This window comes from Lissotriton helveticus, chromosome 6 (genome assembly GCF_964261635.1).
Source record: "Lissotriton helveticus chromosome 6, aLisHel1.1, whole genome shotgun sequence".
NCBI lineage: Eukaryota > Metazoa > Chordata > Amphibia > Caudata > Salamandridae > Lissotriton > Lissotriton helveticus.
The window spans coordinates 1,834,445,848-1,834,462,694 of record NC_136067.1 but is presented as its reverse complement, the minus strand read 5'-3'; the positions used below and the strand labels follow the sequence as shown (position 1 = coordinate 1,834,462,694).

Genomic DNA, 16,847 nt, shown 5'->3' with positions numbered 1-16,847 from the left:
CCTCTAGGGTTATAAAACAACTTTTACATCTTTTATTTAATTTGAAGGACTGGTGCCTTAGTAATGAAATAACTTTGTTAACTTTGTTAACAAAGCTTGGGTAATGCTAGGGATCAAACAAACGACAAAATAAGAAGGAAAACCCCTCATTTGTCACACAATCAATGCCCAGATTCGTCACTAAAAGTATTCCACCAAAAGCGGTTGTTGCGTGTGCGCCTCACCTCGATGCCGCCACCTTGGCGTCCTTCCGGGACTGGAGGAGGTGCCGGTTGTGGGTGATACATCTCAGCAGGTGGTCCAGCCGCTCCTTGACGCCCTCGTCTCGCCGCATGTAGCGGTCGTGGTAGCCGTCCCGTAGGTCGAAGCCCGGCTTCTTCTCGTTGGCCGGCGGCCGGTAGTAGCGCAGCCTCGGCGTGTCATTGAAGAAGCGGCGCTCAGCGTCCAGCGAGAAGACCCCAAACTCCACCGGCTGCTGGTAGCAGGGGAAGTTGGCGTCGTACAGGTCTTGGCGGAAGCGCAGCACCGGGAGAGACTGGGGCTCCTCGGACCGGTGCCCCTGTGAAGACGTTTGGGGGGGGGTAGTCATCCAGCTCCCCGACTGCCCTCTTCAGGAAGGCCGGCTGCACGCTCACTTGCTCCTCCATCCTTCAGGAGTTTCTAAAAGGAGGCCTGTGGAGAAAGCGCATGGGAGCTTGAACCACCACCACCACTTCCACCACATCCACCACCACCACCACATCCACCACCACATCCACCGTCACCACCACATCCACCGTCACCACCACATCCACCGTCACCACCACATCCACCGTCACCACCACATCCACCGTCACCACCACATCCACCGTCACCACCACATCCACCACCACATCAACCACATCCACCACCACCACCACGTCCACCACCACGTCCACCACCACCACGTCCACCACCACCACGTCCACCACCACCACGTCCACCACCACCACGTCCACCACCACCACGTCCACCACCACCACGTCCACCTCCACCACATCCACCTCCACCACCACCACATCCACCACCACCACTTCCACCACCACCACATCCACCACCACATCCACCAACACCACATACTCCACCACCACATCCGCCACATCCTTCACCACATCCTCCACCACATCCTTCACCACATCCTCCACCACATCCTCCACCACATCCTCCACCACATCCACCACCACATCCACCACCACTGCCACATCCACCGCCACATCCACCGCCACCACTACATCCACCACCACCACATCCACCACCACCACATCCACCACCACCACATCCACCACCACCACATCCACCACCACATCCACCACATCCACCAACACCACATCCTCCACCACCACATCCTCCACCACCACATCCGCCGCATCCTCCACCACCACATCTGCCACATCCTCCACCACACCCACCACCACATCCACCGCCACATCCACATCCACCGCCACATCCACATCCACCGCCACATCCACCACCACTGCCACATCCACCACCACTGCCACATCCACCACCACCACATCCACCACCACCACATCCACCACCACCACATCCACCACCACCACATCCACCACCACCACATCCACCACCACCACATCCACCACCACCACCACATCCACCACCACCACCACATCCACCACCACCACCACATCCACCACCACATCCACCACCACCACATCCACCACCACCACATCCACCACCACCACCTCCACCACCACCACCACCACCTCCACCACCACATCCACCACCACCACATCCACCACCACCACATCCACCACCACATCCACCACCACCACATCCACCACCACCACATCAACCACATCATCCACATGTGTGTGTGTGTGTGTGTGTGCAAATGCAATAGGTCTCGCATTTGCAAGAGATTAAGCTATTGGCATTGTAAATGACTATGCCATTTATTTATCTGTTTTCAAAACCAACACATAAATAAAAAATGTGTCATTTACAATGCCAATAGCTCTAACGTTTGCAGAGGCGAGACCGTTTCATTGTAAATGCTTGTTGTGCTACCACCTGGGGTGAGAAGATGCAGCCCACTGAAAAACGTTCTGTTTGACGATGGTGCGTCTCCATTTTAGAGTGGGGATTTCCTGTGAAGGGACCGTATGTTCCAGATCACGGCTTCAGCACAGTGGAAATGGAGCAGTGAGGAAGAGGGAAAGTGACGAGTGGCGAAATGAAGAATCCATTTAGTGCAGGGGTAGACTGCTGGACTGGCTCATGATTTGATGCTTCAAGGGGTTCAGAGCGGCATCGCTCTAGCAACCATGCCCCCATAGCACATGAGCTGTTTACGGTGTCTTGTGAGGGAGCAGCAATTATTTATGATTTTATTTATTTATTTTATTTTATTTATTTATTTATTTATAATTATTTATTATTTATTAATAATTATTATTTATCACTGAACTAAAAAACAATGCTACGTGGTCATCCTTTGACACCTACTCTGAAGAAGAAATAGGCAAACTGCTCAGCACCTTGAAACCGTCCAATCACCTCACGGATCCCCTCCCTGCCAACGCTGTCAAAGACTTCACCCCATGGCTCCTTCCACTGTGGACTAAAATTATCAACAGCTCGCTACAGCAAGGATACATCCCTGACTCCCTCAAAGTTGGACAAGTCACAACTTTACTAAAGAAACCTTCCGCCGACCCATCCGACCTAAACAACTACCGTCCCATTACCAATATTCCCACTCTCGCCAAACTATTGGAAAAATGTGCACAACTGCAGCTGACTAAACACATTGATCAGTTTGATCTCCTCAACGCTCATCAATCAGGCTTCCGAGCAGGACACAGTACTGAAAGTGCTATGACCCACATAATTGATGACGCGCTACAAATGCTAGATCAAAATGATACCTGCCTCCTCATCCTTCTTGATCTCTCATCAGCATTCGACACCGTTAACATGAGAACTTACTCGAACTTTTGAACACAAGAATGGGTCTATCTGGGACTGTTCTCAAGTGGTTCACATCCTTCTTACACAACAGGTCGCAGAAATTCAAGAGTAACAACCTAATGTCCTCGCCAATACCTGTTACGTTAGGTGTCCCTCAAGGATCCTCCCTTTCACCAACTTTGTTCAACCTAGTTATGGAACCCCTCACCACCTTGCTACAAGCATCCAATGTACTTTTTCACATGTACGCAGATGACACCCAATTATATCTCAAACTACAATCTCCCAATGACATTTTACTCCTGAACTCAACAATCAGAAGCACCCAATCCTGGCTTGCAAATAACCATCTCAAACTCAATGCCCTGAAAACAGAGTTCCTTTTGATCTCACCTCCCGCGAAGATCTCTACTTCCCAAACGTGGCTTAAACAGCTAACTGCACTCAATGTCCTACCCACCATCGTGGACTCAGCAAAATCTCTGGGCATAACTCTCGACTCCAATCTCAACATGCAGCATCATATCAGCAAGGCTACTAAAGGTGCGAACTTCCAAATCAATACACTGAGGAAACTGAAACCCTTCCTACCAGCCAAAGACTTCCAAACTGCGGTACAAGCACTAGTAATCCTGCGAATTGAATACGGCAGCATCGCCCTCTGCGGTCTCCCACTAACCACTACTGCACCCCTAAGAGCCTCTCTAAACGCTGCAGCAAGACTCATCACTGGGTCAAAAAAACACTCGCATATCACCCCCGACTTGAAAGCCCTGAACTGGCTGCCTTTTGAAGCCAGAATACATCTGAAAATTGCCAGCATGACACATAAGGCTATACACTTGAGCTCTCCCGGATACCTCAATCAGAAGCTGTCAATCTCTGGCGGCTCTAGATACACTAGAGGCTCTAATTACACTAGAGGCACAAACAATCTGCTGCTAAAACCTCGAAGATTCAGGAAGGAAAAAACGTATAAGCGCTCTTTCTCAGGAATGGCACCCAGGATCTGGAACTCACTCCCTCCTGAAACAAGGCTCATCTCCTCAATCACACTTTTTAAGAAAGAAGTAAAAGCTCTTCTCATGGCCAAATACACTTGAGCTTTCAACTTGAAACTATAAAGGATCGGCACCGATCTATATTACCCAGCTCGATCCCGATGACTTTGTGTTTTTTCCTGTATTATTCTGCTACATCCCTACGAATATGTGTTTTACCTTTATTATTGTTTCCACCTACTATTATGACTATGTACTTGCATTATTGTTTCACCTGTACTATTATGCTCCCTCACGTATTCTTTCTTTTGTTTGGTATTCCCTGCTCTGTAAAGCGCTCTGATATCGGCAAAGATCTTGTTCGCGCTATATAAAACTTTCAAAATAAAATAAAAAAAAATGTATATGGTGTATGAGAGGGAGCAGTTGTAGCACACAAGGTGCCCTGCACTGTTTAACAAACACGCTCTTACCTTAAGAGATAATAATGAGGAGTCTTACCCGCTACAGTGAAACAGCCCAAGCAGGGGACCAGCTCTATTCCCTGTAGGGCAGTCCAGTCCATCTGAGGCTGCATTATGCAAAGGCGCTCTTCCCCCGTTGCACTGCCACGCATTAGTAAATGGCGAAGTAGTGGCTTGATGCAGCCTTTGTCTTTTATAGTGCATATTTTGAACGGGGACAGTGCTCCTCCATGCAGACAACTGCACCGGCCTGCAAGGGGATGTTTGAGGGTCCATGGGACCCTCTTTCCCCCCTTTCAGCGAGCACCCTTGGAAGGGGGTGGAAGGCTTTCCACACATCATTGCACCTCCTGGTGGTCTCTTTGCTTCTATGCCCGCATCCATAATACAGTGCGGGCACAGAGGTAAAGTGTTCACCCTTATGCTATATGTGCACTGGTGCTATCAGTATTACAGAAGGACTGCGCCACCTTTTGTCCCAGGGGTGCAGTAAACGGGTGCACAGGTCCTTTGTTCCCCTGACGCATATTATGTATGTAATACGGGCCCTAGTGATCACCTGATTGGGTCAGTTTGCTCTTCATCTAGCAACTGTACCTTGCCGTACAGCAGCCCGCCAATATTCAGCACACAGGCCGGCAGCAGACAAAACGATTTTGAAAGAGATCTCTGCCGAGACATAAAGTCAGTCTCTGGAAAAGATAAATCTTTGAATGCAAATTTTCATTTAAATTTTTGCTTATGATATATTTAGTAGGTGGCTACTGCACAGTAAGTCCTGAATAATAAGAAATTGTTCTTACTCCTCATGTGCACATCTTTATTTTTTTATTTCATTTATATCTAGAGTGCTCTTCGAAAGGCCTACAGTGGGTAATAGACACCACAATTGGTTACCCCAACGCTGACCCAATGGACATCCAAACGTGGATTCTTGGCTACAGGCAACCAATGGTGACACATGTATATTACAGGTAGGACACCATCTTTGACCGTCCCCAATCTGGAGCATCGCGCATGGTATTGTATCATTATGTCCGACTTCAACCCTTTGTGTTTCCATCAGCTGTTGCTCCTCTTCTTCAGTTGAATATTAAATTAATTACTGGAAAAATTGAATATTCTGAAAGTACAATGATATTTGCTGTTGCAAAGCGTTTTGCACTGTGACATGGTAATTGAATTTTTGTTTGCTGGTTGCAAAATCTCACACTTTATATAGTGCTATTTTAAGGGTTGTATGTCGGAATGGGGTGCAGAAATATTTTCTGGCATAAATAGTGTTTCGTGAATGTAGTTTCCAAAAATATAATGCCTTTGGGTGTACATAATATTTTATTAAGATTCAAAAAGTTGATACTCAATGATATTCAGGACATAATATTTGTGTCGGACGATATTCAGAAAATTATATTTTTGTGTCATACCATTTTTAGATGCTCTTGATCTGTTTCTGAAAAGGTAGGGACGCTCACCAATTTTATTTTATATAGTTTGAAACTTTTGCAGTATTTGATAACTATCAGAACACTCACTAATATAAATATACCTCTTCTGAAAAAAATCTTCATGGGTACTTGACCATTTGGACAAGTAGTGTGCATTGCTTCAAAAGATCACAACTATTAAACATAGGTTGAAAGGCTCCTGATAAGGGGAAGGCAAATTGCTCTTCTTAAGGGTATTTTTTCATGCCTTTCAAATAATCCCCCATGTCTTGAACATTGGTTTAAAGGCTGCTGATGAGAAGCAGCCACATTGCTCTTCAGGGTATATTTTCATACTTTTCAATTAATTCCTAGGGGCTTGGATCAAAAAATTTCAAACATTGAACACTGCAGTAAAAGGTGCAACACTGTAGAATCTTCTATGTTGTGGAACAGGCTGGTATTTCTTTACCACATAAGCCGATGTGAGGCTCTTCTATCTATAGCTGCAGTATGTCAGCAAAGGGTGGGATCGCAGCTTTTCTTCCACTTGAGAATGAGACTTTACCTTCAAGATAGAGTAATACATGTCTTAAATAAATTTATAGACATGCCGGATTAAAACAGGTACTTTTAGACATCTGTTTCTTCTTTTCCTTCAGTGACTAAGAACCTCTAGACTTCGTCTGCCACTCTGTTAGAAACGTTTCCCACACTGGTTCAGTTTGTTTGTTAGGAGTGCATGGTTTATCGACTCTGGCCCTTGTGTTAGTTTTGAGAATGGGATTGTCTCTAGGACCAGCGTTGTAAGCACTGGAACAAACATTTGAATGCTAATGATCTTATTGCCTTTTAGCCTTTCTGACTCTCAGTCAAGTATTCATGTAGTCTGGGTTTCAACAAGTGCTTCCCTTCTAGAGTACAATCTAGTATAGTATGCTAGTATAGCCAGCTCCAAAAGTGCTGTTACAATAGGGTCTGGTTTGCCTTGGATGCTTATGTCCAGGGCACAAGTCCTAAAAAAAGAAGTGGGAGGACTAACCTAGTTAATCAGTAAGCAAGTGGCATCACAGCGCTTGACATCACAGAAAGTGGCATCGCATGAAGTGACATCAGATCTTAAGCCCTCACATACATATTTAGCAGGTGTATCATGAGTACATTGGAGCACATTTCGAGTATACTTGTAAACTCTCCTGAATTAGGCAGAAGATTCACACTTTTGTACGCTACACATAATGTTGCCTTTTGTCAGCGTAAAGCTTCCTCTAATTATAGTGCTTTCAAAGAAAAAATATTGATATTTAAATTATTACGCCTCATCAGGGGTAGTAAGCACTATATAAATGCTATTTATTTTGTGCAAATATTGGGAAAGACTAACACATCTGCAGTTCTTACAGTGCATGCATATCTTCTAAACAGAGCCTGAACAAAGTGAAAAGCTGCCTCTCTTAAGTATGTGTGAAGTGCTAACAAGGTGTGAGCCTTTGTTTCTCCTCTGCTGCATTTGCTTCTGGGTGTGAGGCTCATGACTGCTGCCAGCCAGGAGTCTCGAACAAAAGGACACGGCCTTTGTTAAGAGCCAGCAGGAGTTAGAAATAAGAGGGGCCCTTCTCCGCCTGCACGTGTTGCGGATGGAAAGCAGATAACAATGTGCAGGCGCTGCTGAAAGTGTCCCGGTTTTTGGAAATTACACCTGGACGAATTCAGCATCTTTATCGGTGGGGCCCAATTTCTTGGTAGGGTGGACGGCGTCTCCCCTGTGAAATAAGTGGGTGGACGCTGTCCACCCGCGTGTACTCCTGACTCGTGCCCTGCTTATGTCCACTTTTAGGATAATATGTACTGTTTGGACTCCCTCGACAGAGGAAAGGCAGGAAAGTTTGTTTACTGGCCTATCTTTCTATAGTTCCTCTTAACCATCCAAGCAGCTGCCAGAGGCTACATACCCTTGATAGTACAGTGTAATTGGGTTCCCTATCTTCAATCTCCCACAATTTACACAATTAAGTGCCGTGTTCGCTTTGCATTCATTGCAGAGGCAGGTATGTAACACACAAAGAAAAAAAAACATAATTCCTCTTCCTTTGACGCAAGCATTGCACTTCAGCGCTCAGCTGGAGTGGATGATCGCCCATTTGCCTTTCCGCTCAGTTTTAAAGCCCCTCGGTGTCAAGTACAGGTTGCAGCATAATCAGTTGTCAAGTGACTGTCTTACCATACTCATGGAATTAATAGTGGTATTCTGTGAGTACAAACCAATCCACCAAATTGTAGATCATGCTTATACTGCAGGAAAAAATAGAAATGCATGTGTTAGTAATAGGTAACCTCAGTGTACCAGTTGTGTTTACTTGTTAAATGTCCCCGCCTCTGTCCTTTCCATAAACCCGTTTTGAAGAGTCCTCGCTAGAACCTTAAAACCTTTTTACACATATGATATCCAAGCCAAAGTTATGTTGTTAATTCTTTCTTATATTGGGGATTGTAAACATATCCATTGTTTGTGAATTAATATGGAGCAAACGGAGACAAAAACCCCAAACCACTCGGTGATATTTGATGAAGTGTAAACATTTGCATATACAGGTAGGCGGTAATTAGTTAATGCGTATAATAAACAGGAAAAATCTTAGCATGGATTCCGGAGTTGTATGTCATAAATTAGCATTAAAAAACAATTTGTTTCAATTAATTTCTTTCAAGGGATTCCTCCTCGGGCGTATAGGGGCTCAGTGAACCAGTCTTGTAGTTGGTGCTTCAACCGTAATTACTTTTGTCTTGATGATAACTATATGTTTTAATTTTTTTATTTTTTACAAGATCGAAATTCGTCGACATAAATGTTTTTATTTTTTGTGGGTGCTAATTTGTCCTGGATAATGAGGCCACACCTCGCCATTGTTATTCCCTGCAGGAAAAATTCCAGTTAGTATGCCAATGAATCGCCTGATTCGTTCAGGCACTCTGTGATTACAAGTTTGTCGCCGCTGTGATTCCATATTGACGCGTGTGTCACGTCGGCATACTAACTGCAGCTAATTCATATGCCTTGCTGAGTTTTGATGCACGCCACGTGTAAATTATCAGTGGCTTGAAGAAGAGTGGTCTCACACCACTCCGCTTCCCGGTGTACACCACCTAGAACTTTCCTGAGCTGTTCAATATTTCCACTGACAGCTCCTGCAAGGATAACTAGCATACCTCGATCCAGCCTTCAAAACCGACATCTCTCCTCCTTGGAGGTTATTCTCACCATGTGGCTATGAATTTGGCACTTCTCAGGCTTGATACACCTCATGTTGAAGTTGACTCTTATTTCCTAGACAGAACGCAATAGATCCCCTCTTTCCTCCCTGGTGACCAGCAGAACCAGGCTTATACACTCACTGACCGAAACCCCTCCAGGTGCCTTGGATTTCTTTCAGGCAGCAATCATCCTCCTTGTGTCACCCATGTCCTGATGATGACCTCTAGTCAAGAAGGTCGAAACGCCATTTACTTGTACAAGCTAAATTGGATCTCCAATTATGACATGATTTTCACAGTATTTTTATTGAATTGACTCGGGCATAATAATTTTCCAAAATATTCCCAATATGCTGTTTAACTTTTTCATTAATGTTTCATTTACGCCACTTAAATATTTCTTCACGAGCAAATGTGTTCACCTTACACTTCAGTACACATTCTAAAAGCATGATTGGTGCTGCATTATTACCCTCAAAGCTAAACTCTATGCCTCTGTTGATCATATATAATTGCACTTAACCAAAAGTTGGGACTATGTGTTTTTGTTTCTTTTGCAATTAATTTACTCTTAAAATTGTGCCGTTCTATTGACTCTTATTGAGACATTGTTGCATGTTATATTTACCCAGGTCTCATCTGGGGTTTCTGGTCTCTCTTGTAGTTTGTAATATTGTGGTGTCTCCTTTAGGCATAAGCCATAATACCAAAATGCAAGAAGCACCTAGCACATCAGTTAGCAGCGAGGTGAATTGTCCACTGCTTACAATCTTTTTCTATGGTGGGAATATTGCATCCTGTACCTGTAACTCAAAATATACATAGTTCTAGTAGATTTCCGTTAATTGTTATACTTTATTGTGGATGACAGTGTCAAACTTAATACTTGCATACCTGCTACATTTTCCACAGACACACGTCTATTCTTTTATGGTGTACCTGTCTAAATGCCTTATCAAAATACTAAATGCTAGGTTAATTTATTAGGCATGTATCAAGTAAACACTAAAGTCTAACATGTAGCCAAAAAGGCTGCAAGTGGGAGTAGAGGTATTGCCTTCAGTCATAGCAAAATTCTGATTTCATTTATATATTATATATGAAGATTAAAGATGCTGCAGTAGTGAATAAAATGAACTAATAAACAATATTTTCAGGTCGATATTTTGGCAAAATGCTTACTCTAGACAAACTAAAAAAGGCATTGATATAGAAACTATCTCTGTTCGTTGATAAAACACTAGCTTATTAATGGGTGCTAGTTATACTATGAAATGAAATGTCAACACATGTTTCACCTCAAAGAACATTTTCTAATTTGTTTTAGGATTTGTTTTGCACCTCTACGTTTTATTGTTTTCGTATTGCATAAGTACTTTATTTATTGCAACTCAGTTAAGTCTGTCTGCTCTGTACCATTGCTACCATGAGGTTAAGCTCAGATTTATTTAGTGACTTTAGTGGTTCACCCTGACAAAGATTGTGATTATTACTTGAGGTGAGTACTTATACCTTCTACCAATTTTTTACAGAAGGCAATCATTGTTTAAGCATTTTTTTATGTACAACTGTATTAACAAACTATTTCCCAACTGTCGCAATTTAGAACCTTGAATGGGTCATTCAGAGGAGCTGTTTCCCATTTAAACTGCGGTAATGCTATATTATCCGATTTGTTCTTATCATGCGTAGCAATTCTCAAGTCCATAATTCATGGAGCTGCTCACCTTGGAAAAGGTGGGCGATGCAGAAAGCGTTCGACAAGATTTTATGGCATCAGAGAGACAGTACAAGGCCTTGATTATTGCGGCGATGTGGTCACATCTGCACGTGTCTTGTTGCAATTTTTTGGATCTAATGTAGTTTGCTGATTAGGTCTCCCAAGAGCCCAGTGTTAAGCCTGTTGCTTAATCTGTGTATGACTGCAGTATAAGGGTCAAAACTGTATACCTCTGGGTGACACCACGTGGACTGATGAGAGGGGTAGATGAATGTTGGTGACTGGTCCTCTTCTTTCCCTTACCTTCGGGAACTGCGTGCAGAAGTCAACCTTACCCACTTATGTCATTTCTCTCTTTCAGTATCTTTGGTTTGCAAGTGTTCCTGGTACTTGTTGACTGCTTCACATTGACTTAAATTCAAAAGTCAGTTTATCAGTTCACGTGATCCGTTATAAACCTCAATAAAAAGAACATTTTTAATTAATTGATCATAAATACTTAATAAAGACCTTTCAGGAATGGTTTCAGCACAACTTTATAGATTTCGATGCAGACTAAATTTAGAAGGATTCGAAAATGTTTTTCAAGAACGTTTGCACGCGTTAGCTACAAAATGAAATTCAAGTGCAATTAAAAATGTATTGCATCACCTGAATTCCAGAAAGCAAAATTTTCCGTAGATCCATATGAAGAGATTACTTTCATGGTACATCATAAAAAGGGCCTGTTATGTAGGAACAATGTAAATAATTACACCCAGTCCATAATCACTCTTTACTGAGGAGCGCAAGTCATCAGTTTGCCCCAGTGAGCTTGATCTTTTTTTTACACAAGGCTAATTTTAATCTTAAAAAGAAGATGTAGACTAGGGGAAGGAGTTAATATCAGATACGCTGAGATTCCAATTACTAGTGAATAAGATTCAGGGTGGGGGAGTGATTTCATTGCCCCTTTGTATGTAAAATTCACCTGAGTTAAATTAATTCCAAAACCAACTTTTACAAAGACAATAAATAGGCCTTGTGCTCTCCGGCATCCTTTTGGTTTTGTCAATGTTGGTTTTGTTTTTACATGTTTTTGTAAAACTTTATTTGTGTGGGCACTGTTAGGCTCTCACTCTTCAATATATATTTTTTAATGGTTAATAGGAGAAATATGTTTTTGTCTCAAAAAGTGGAAGTTGCCATGGTAGTCACAGGCAATAAATGGATCTAATGAAACTAGCACGTGACGACACCCACCCACGCCGCCGGACACACGCTGGACCCCATCTTCTCCACAAGCCCCTACGTCTCCTTCAACCACACCACCGAACCCCACTGGACCGACTACAGATGCGTCCACTTCACCTTCAGGAATCCCACCACACACCACCGCTCCCAACAGCTACCACGCCACTGCTGGGGAAAGCTCACCAAGGACCAACTGACTACCACCGTCGCCCTGAGACCACCCACCGACCCAGACACCGCTGCGACCAACCTCAAACAATGGATCAACGACTGCGCCAACACCCTCGCCCCTCTCAAGACCCCTACAACCAACCACACCACCAAGAAAGCCACCTGGTTCACCGAAGACCTCCGGATCTCCAAGCGCACCTGTCAGAAGCTGGAGAAGACATGGCTCCACGATCGAACACCAGACAGCCACACAGCCCACAAGAGCACCACCCGCAGACACCACCAACTCATCAGAACCGCCAAGAGGACCGCCTAGACAACAACGCACACAACACCAAAGAGCTCTTCAGCATCGTGAAAGAACTCTCCAACCCCAGCTCCAACACCAACGACATCCCACCATCACAAGACCTGTGCGACTCCCTGGCCACCTTCTTTCACCGCAAGATCGCCGACATCCACGACAGCTTCAACACCGCCACCCCCGCACCAACCACCGAGTCCACCACCCCTGCGCCCACCACCCGCACCAGCCGCCTGACCACCTGGTCCCACGTCAGCGACGAAGACACCGTCAAAACCATGAACTCCATCCACTCCGGATCCCCATCCGACCCCTACCCTCACCACGTCTTCAACAAAGCCAGCACAACTATCGCACCCCACCTCCGGAAAACAATCAACAGTTCCTTCGAGACAGCAACCTTCCCGGAAAGCTGGAAGCACGCCGAGATCAACGCCCTTCTGAAGAAGCCCGAAGCAGACCCCAAGGACCTCAAGAACGTCCGGCCCATCTCCCTGCTCCCGTTCCCGGCAAAAGTGACAGAGAAGATCGTCAACAAACGGCTAACCCGCTTCCTCGAAGACAACAACATCCTGGACCCTTCCCAATCCGGTTTTCGCAGCAACCACAACACCGAGACCGCTGCCGCCGACGACATCAGGATGCTGATGGACAAGGGAGAAACAGCCGCCCTCATCCTCCTGGACCTATCAGCAGCCTTTGACACACTCTGCCACCGAACCCTATCAGCATGCCTCCATGACGCCGGAATTCAAGAGAAGGCCCTGGCCTGGACAACATCCTTCCTCTCCAGCAGAACCCAGAGCGTCCGCCTCCCACCCTTCCGCTCAAAAACCACCGAGATCATCTGTGGTGTCCCACAGGGATCCTCCCTCAGCCTGACGCTGTTCAATATCTACATGGCACCGCTCGCCCACGTCGCACGACAACATAACCTCAACATCATCTCCTACGCCAACGACACCCAGCTGATCATATCCCTCACCGAAGGCCCCCACACCGCCAAAGCCAACCTCCACAGAGGAATGAAGGCCATAGCCAACTGGATGAAGGACAGTAGACTGAAGCCGAATTCAAACAAGACGGCGGTCCTCATTCTTGGACCCACCCCATCAGCCTGGGACGACTCCTGGTGGCCCACATCACTAGGCTCACCCGCGGAACCCACAGACCACGCAACCTGGGGGTCATCCTCGACTCCACCCTCTCCATGGCCAGGCAAGTCAACGCCTCTCCGCGTCCTGCTTCAACACCCTCCGAATGCTTCGCATGATCTTCAAATGGATCTCCCCCGACACGAGAAAAACCGTCACCCAGGTCCTCGTCACCAGCAGACTCGACTACGGAAACGCCCTCTACTCAGGAACAATAACCAAGCTCCTTAAAAGATTACAACGAATCCAGAACGCCTCGGCACGATTGATCCTCGACGTCCCCCGATGCAGCCACATCACAACCCACCTGAGAGACCTGCACTGGCTCCCCGTCAACAAGAGGATCACCTTCAAACTCCTCACCCACGCACACAACACCGGCCCTACATACCTCAACAACCGACTCAGCTTTCACATCCTCACCCGAAGCCTCCGCTCAGCCAACTTCGCCCTCGCCTCAGTCCCTCGTATCCGGAAAGCCACCGCCGGCGGAACATCCTTCTCCTACCTCGCCGCCAAGAACTGGTTCGCTCTCCCTACCAGCCTACGACAGACTCAGGGCCTGCTGGCCTTCAGAAGACTTCACAAGACCTGACTCTTCGATCAGTAGCGGCCCCCCTCCCCCCAGCGCCTTGAGACCCTCACGGGTATGTAGCGCGCTTTAGAAATGCAGTGATTGTTTGATTGATTGATGTGCTCCTTGTGAAAGCAGAATGCCGTCACTTAACGTGATGTTAGTCAGCATTTATAGTTTATAATTTTACTACATTAAAATGGCTTAGCCATCACCAGACACAAAAAAATGTCAGTTTTGCCTTGTTGATCTCAGAGATTGTATCGCGTGACCCGTGCAGGGTTTCATATTTAAGAAACATGGAGCAAATTGTTGCGTTGGTTATTCACTTTCCACTTAACTTGTCCCTTCCTTGCCCCCCCCCCCGTCCCTGCCGCGCGCTCCCCTGCGCTTGCTCTCATGACGTCAGCTTGCATTCCCCAATGCCAGCTGACAGTTACAGTTTACAGCTGTCAGTTGTATTGAGCCGGTGACCGGAGCGCTGCCTCTTTCACCCGGTGTGTTGTATTCTATCTGATAATAAATCCAGACTTCAAGAATTGTTGAGTGATTAATTCTTAACAAAAATCCTTTCTGCTGTGTGACGGAGCCAACAGGCTTTATACTCAATCTTTTTGCTCAAGCATAGACCGGCTATAGAGGCGCCTTCCTTGCCTGCGCCTTTTCTTCTGTGAATGGCTGTCCATGCCTCCTCCTGGTGTCTCAAGCCCTGCTAGAGTCACAGCGCACACGGTTTTCATAGTCACATCAGGGCCACCGGAAGTCTCCCTCCCCCTAGTTCCCCAAACGCGCAAAATAATACACAGACATCGTATTAGTTTGGGAGAAAATTGCTGCAGGTTTATTTACATACAACATATGTAATGATGGTGGGTAAACATTACGGGCGATCCCGGGCAGGCTGCATTCTCGCCACCTGCCCGCCTGTTGAGCCAAACAGCACAGTGGCAAAGCACCCAACTGCTGTATAATAAAAATATAAATACTGACACGCCCCTTGTGGGGCGTGACTAGGCAAACCCCCGGTTGCACAGGCCCACAACCGCCCGAAGGACTACTGGGGCGCCGACACGAATTCCTGCACCTCCCATGAGGATACAGGTTAGGCTCTGGCACCCCCATGTGCCCGCTGAAGTACATCGTTTGCACCTCTCTTCTTCCGGATCGCCCAGTAACTCCGCTTAACTCCAACCTGCAACGATAAATGGAAACATTAAAAACCTCCACAAATCCCCCTATACCAACACTCTGGGTTAGAGGCAAGGGAGGGAAAAGAGTGTCCCGACGAGCACCCGACGACATCCCGGGCGGCAAAGAGGCCCTCCAGCGTGGTGCAGTAACCTAAGTACCCACGGAGGCCCCTCCCCGCCGCCCCGGACGAGAAACACGGCCAGCCGCCTCCTCCAACCAGTGAGGAGGAGAAGCTAACAACCTGCTGGGGGCGGGACAGCCCTCAGAGACTAATGGCCCGCCCTCTCAATGGCCACTGCGTGGCCTCGGGCAGGCGCATAGTCACATCAGGGCCACCGGAAGTCTCCCGCCCCCTAGTTCCCCAAACACGCAAAATAATACACAGACATCGTATTAGTTTGGGAGAAAATTGCTGCAGGTTTATTTACATACAACATATGTAATGATGGTGGGTAAACATTACGGGCGATCCCGGGCAGGCTGCATTCTCGCCACCTGCTCGCCTGTTGAGCCAAACAGCACAGTGGCAAAGCACCCAACTGCTGTATAATAAAAATATAAATACTGACACGCCCCTTGTGGGGCGTGACTAGGCAAACCCCCGGTTGCACAGGCCCACAACCGCCCGATGGACTACTGGGGCGCCGACACGAATTCCTGCACCTCCCATGAGGATACAGGTTAGGCTCTGGCACCCCCATGTGCCCGCTGAAGTACATCGTTTGCACCTCTCTTCTTCCGGATCGCCCAGTAACTCCGCCACAGCCTGTGCGGTGGTACCCGCTGCCGCACAGGCCCCCCCACCTTTGCTACCTTTACTACCTGCAACCTTTGCTCAAGAGTGCTTCTTTCAGGTCCAGCAGGAAGAGGTCTAAACCTACAGGCATGAGGTGAACACCATCCTCCTCAAAATAACCCTTCACTTTGTCTTGGATCATTTCATGTTTGATAAAACCTAGGCCTCTGCGCTGGGTGAATTTTTTCATGGCAGCATTGATCCGCCTTCTAGACCTCTCGATTGCCTCAGAGGAATTAGCACCCCGCCAGGATCTCCTGGGCACAATTTCGGACCACCAGATCTCCATTCCCGCAAAAGGCCACTGATAATGCCCAAGTCTGTCTTTATCTTTTGTAACAGAGTGGATTTCCCCAAGTACGTAATGTCATTGCCACCCAAGTGGATCATCAAATGGCGGGGAGGTGGACCACCCCGGGCCAGGGCCTCCCGAAGTCTGAAGAGTAGACTGTGCCAGCGCATGCCCGGGAAACCCAACCACACACAGTAGATACTTGTGAAGGTACTGGTCCACTGCCTGACCTCTGCCCATCGGGCCAATCTGTCGACCATCGAGTGCCCCATGACCCATACAAGCGAACCTGCCAAAGAAAGACGCAATAAGTTCAAGGGTC

General features: G+C 46.6%; 1 protein-coding gene across 1 annotated transcript in view; it reads left to right on the top strand.

The window, feature by feature from the left end:
• Positions 1-16,847, top strand: part of LPGAT1 (lysophosphatidylglycerol acyltransferase 1) — a 492,793-nt gene that overhangs the window by 365,081 nt on the left and 110,865 nt on the right. Inside the window, exon 6 of the mRNA XM_078649741.1 lies at positions 5,259-5,385. Coding sequence (XP_078505867.1) covers positions 5,259-5,385 — 127 coding nt within the window. The remainder of the gene's footprint in view (positions 1-5,258; positions 5,386-16,847) is intronic.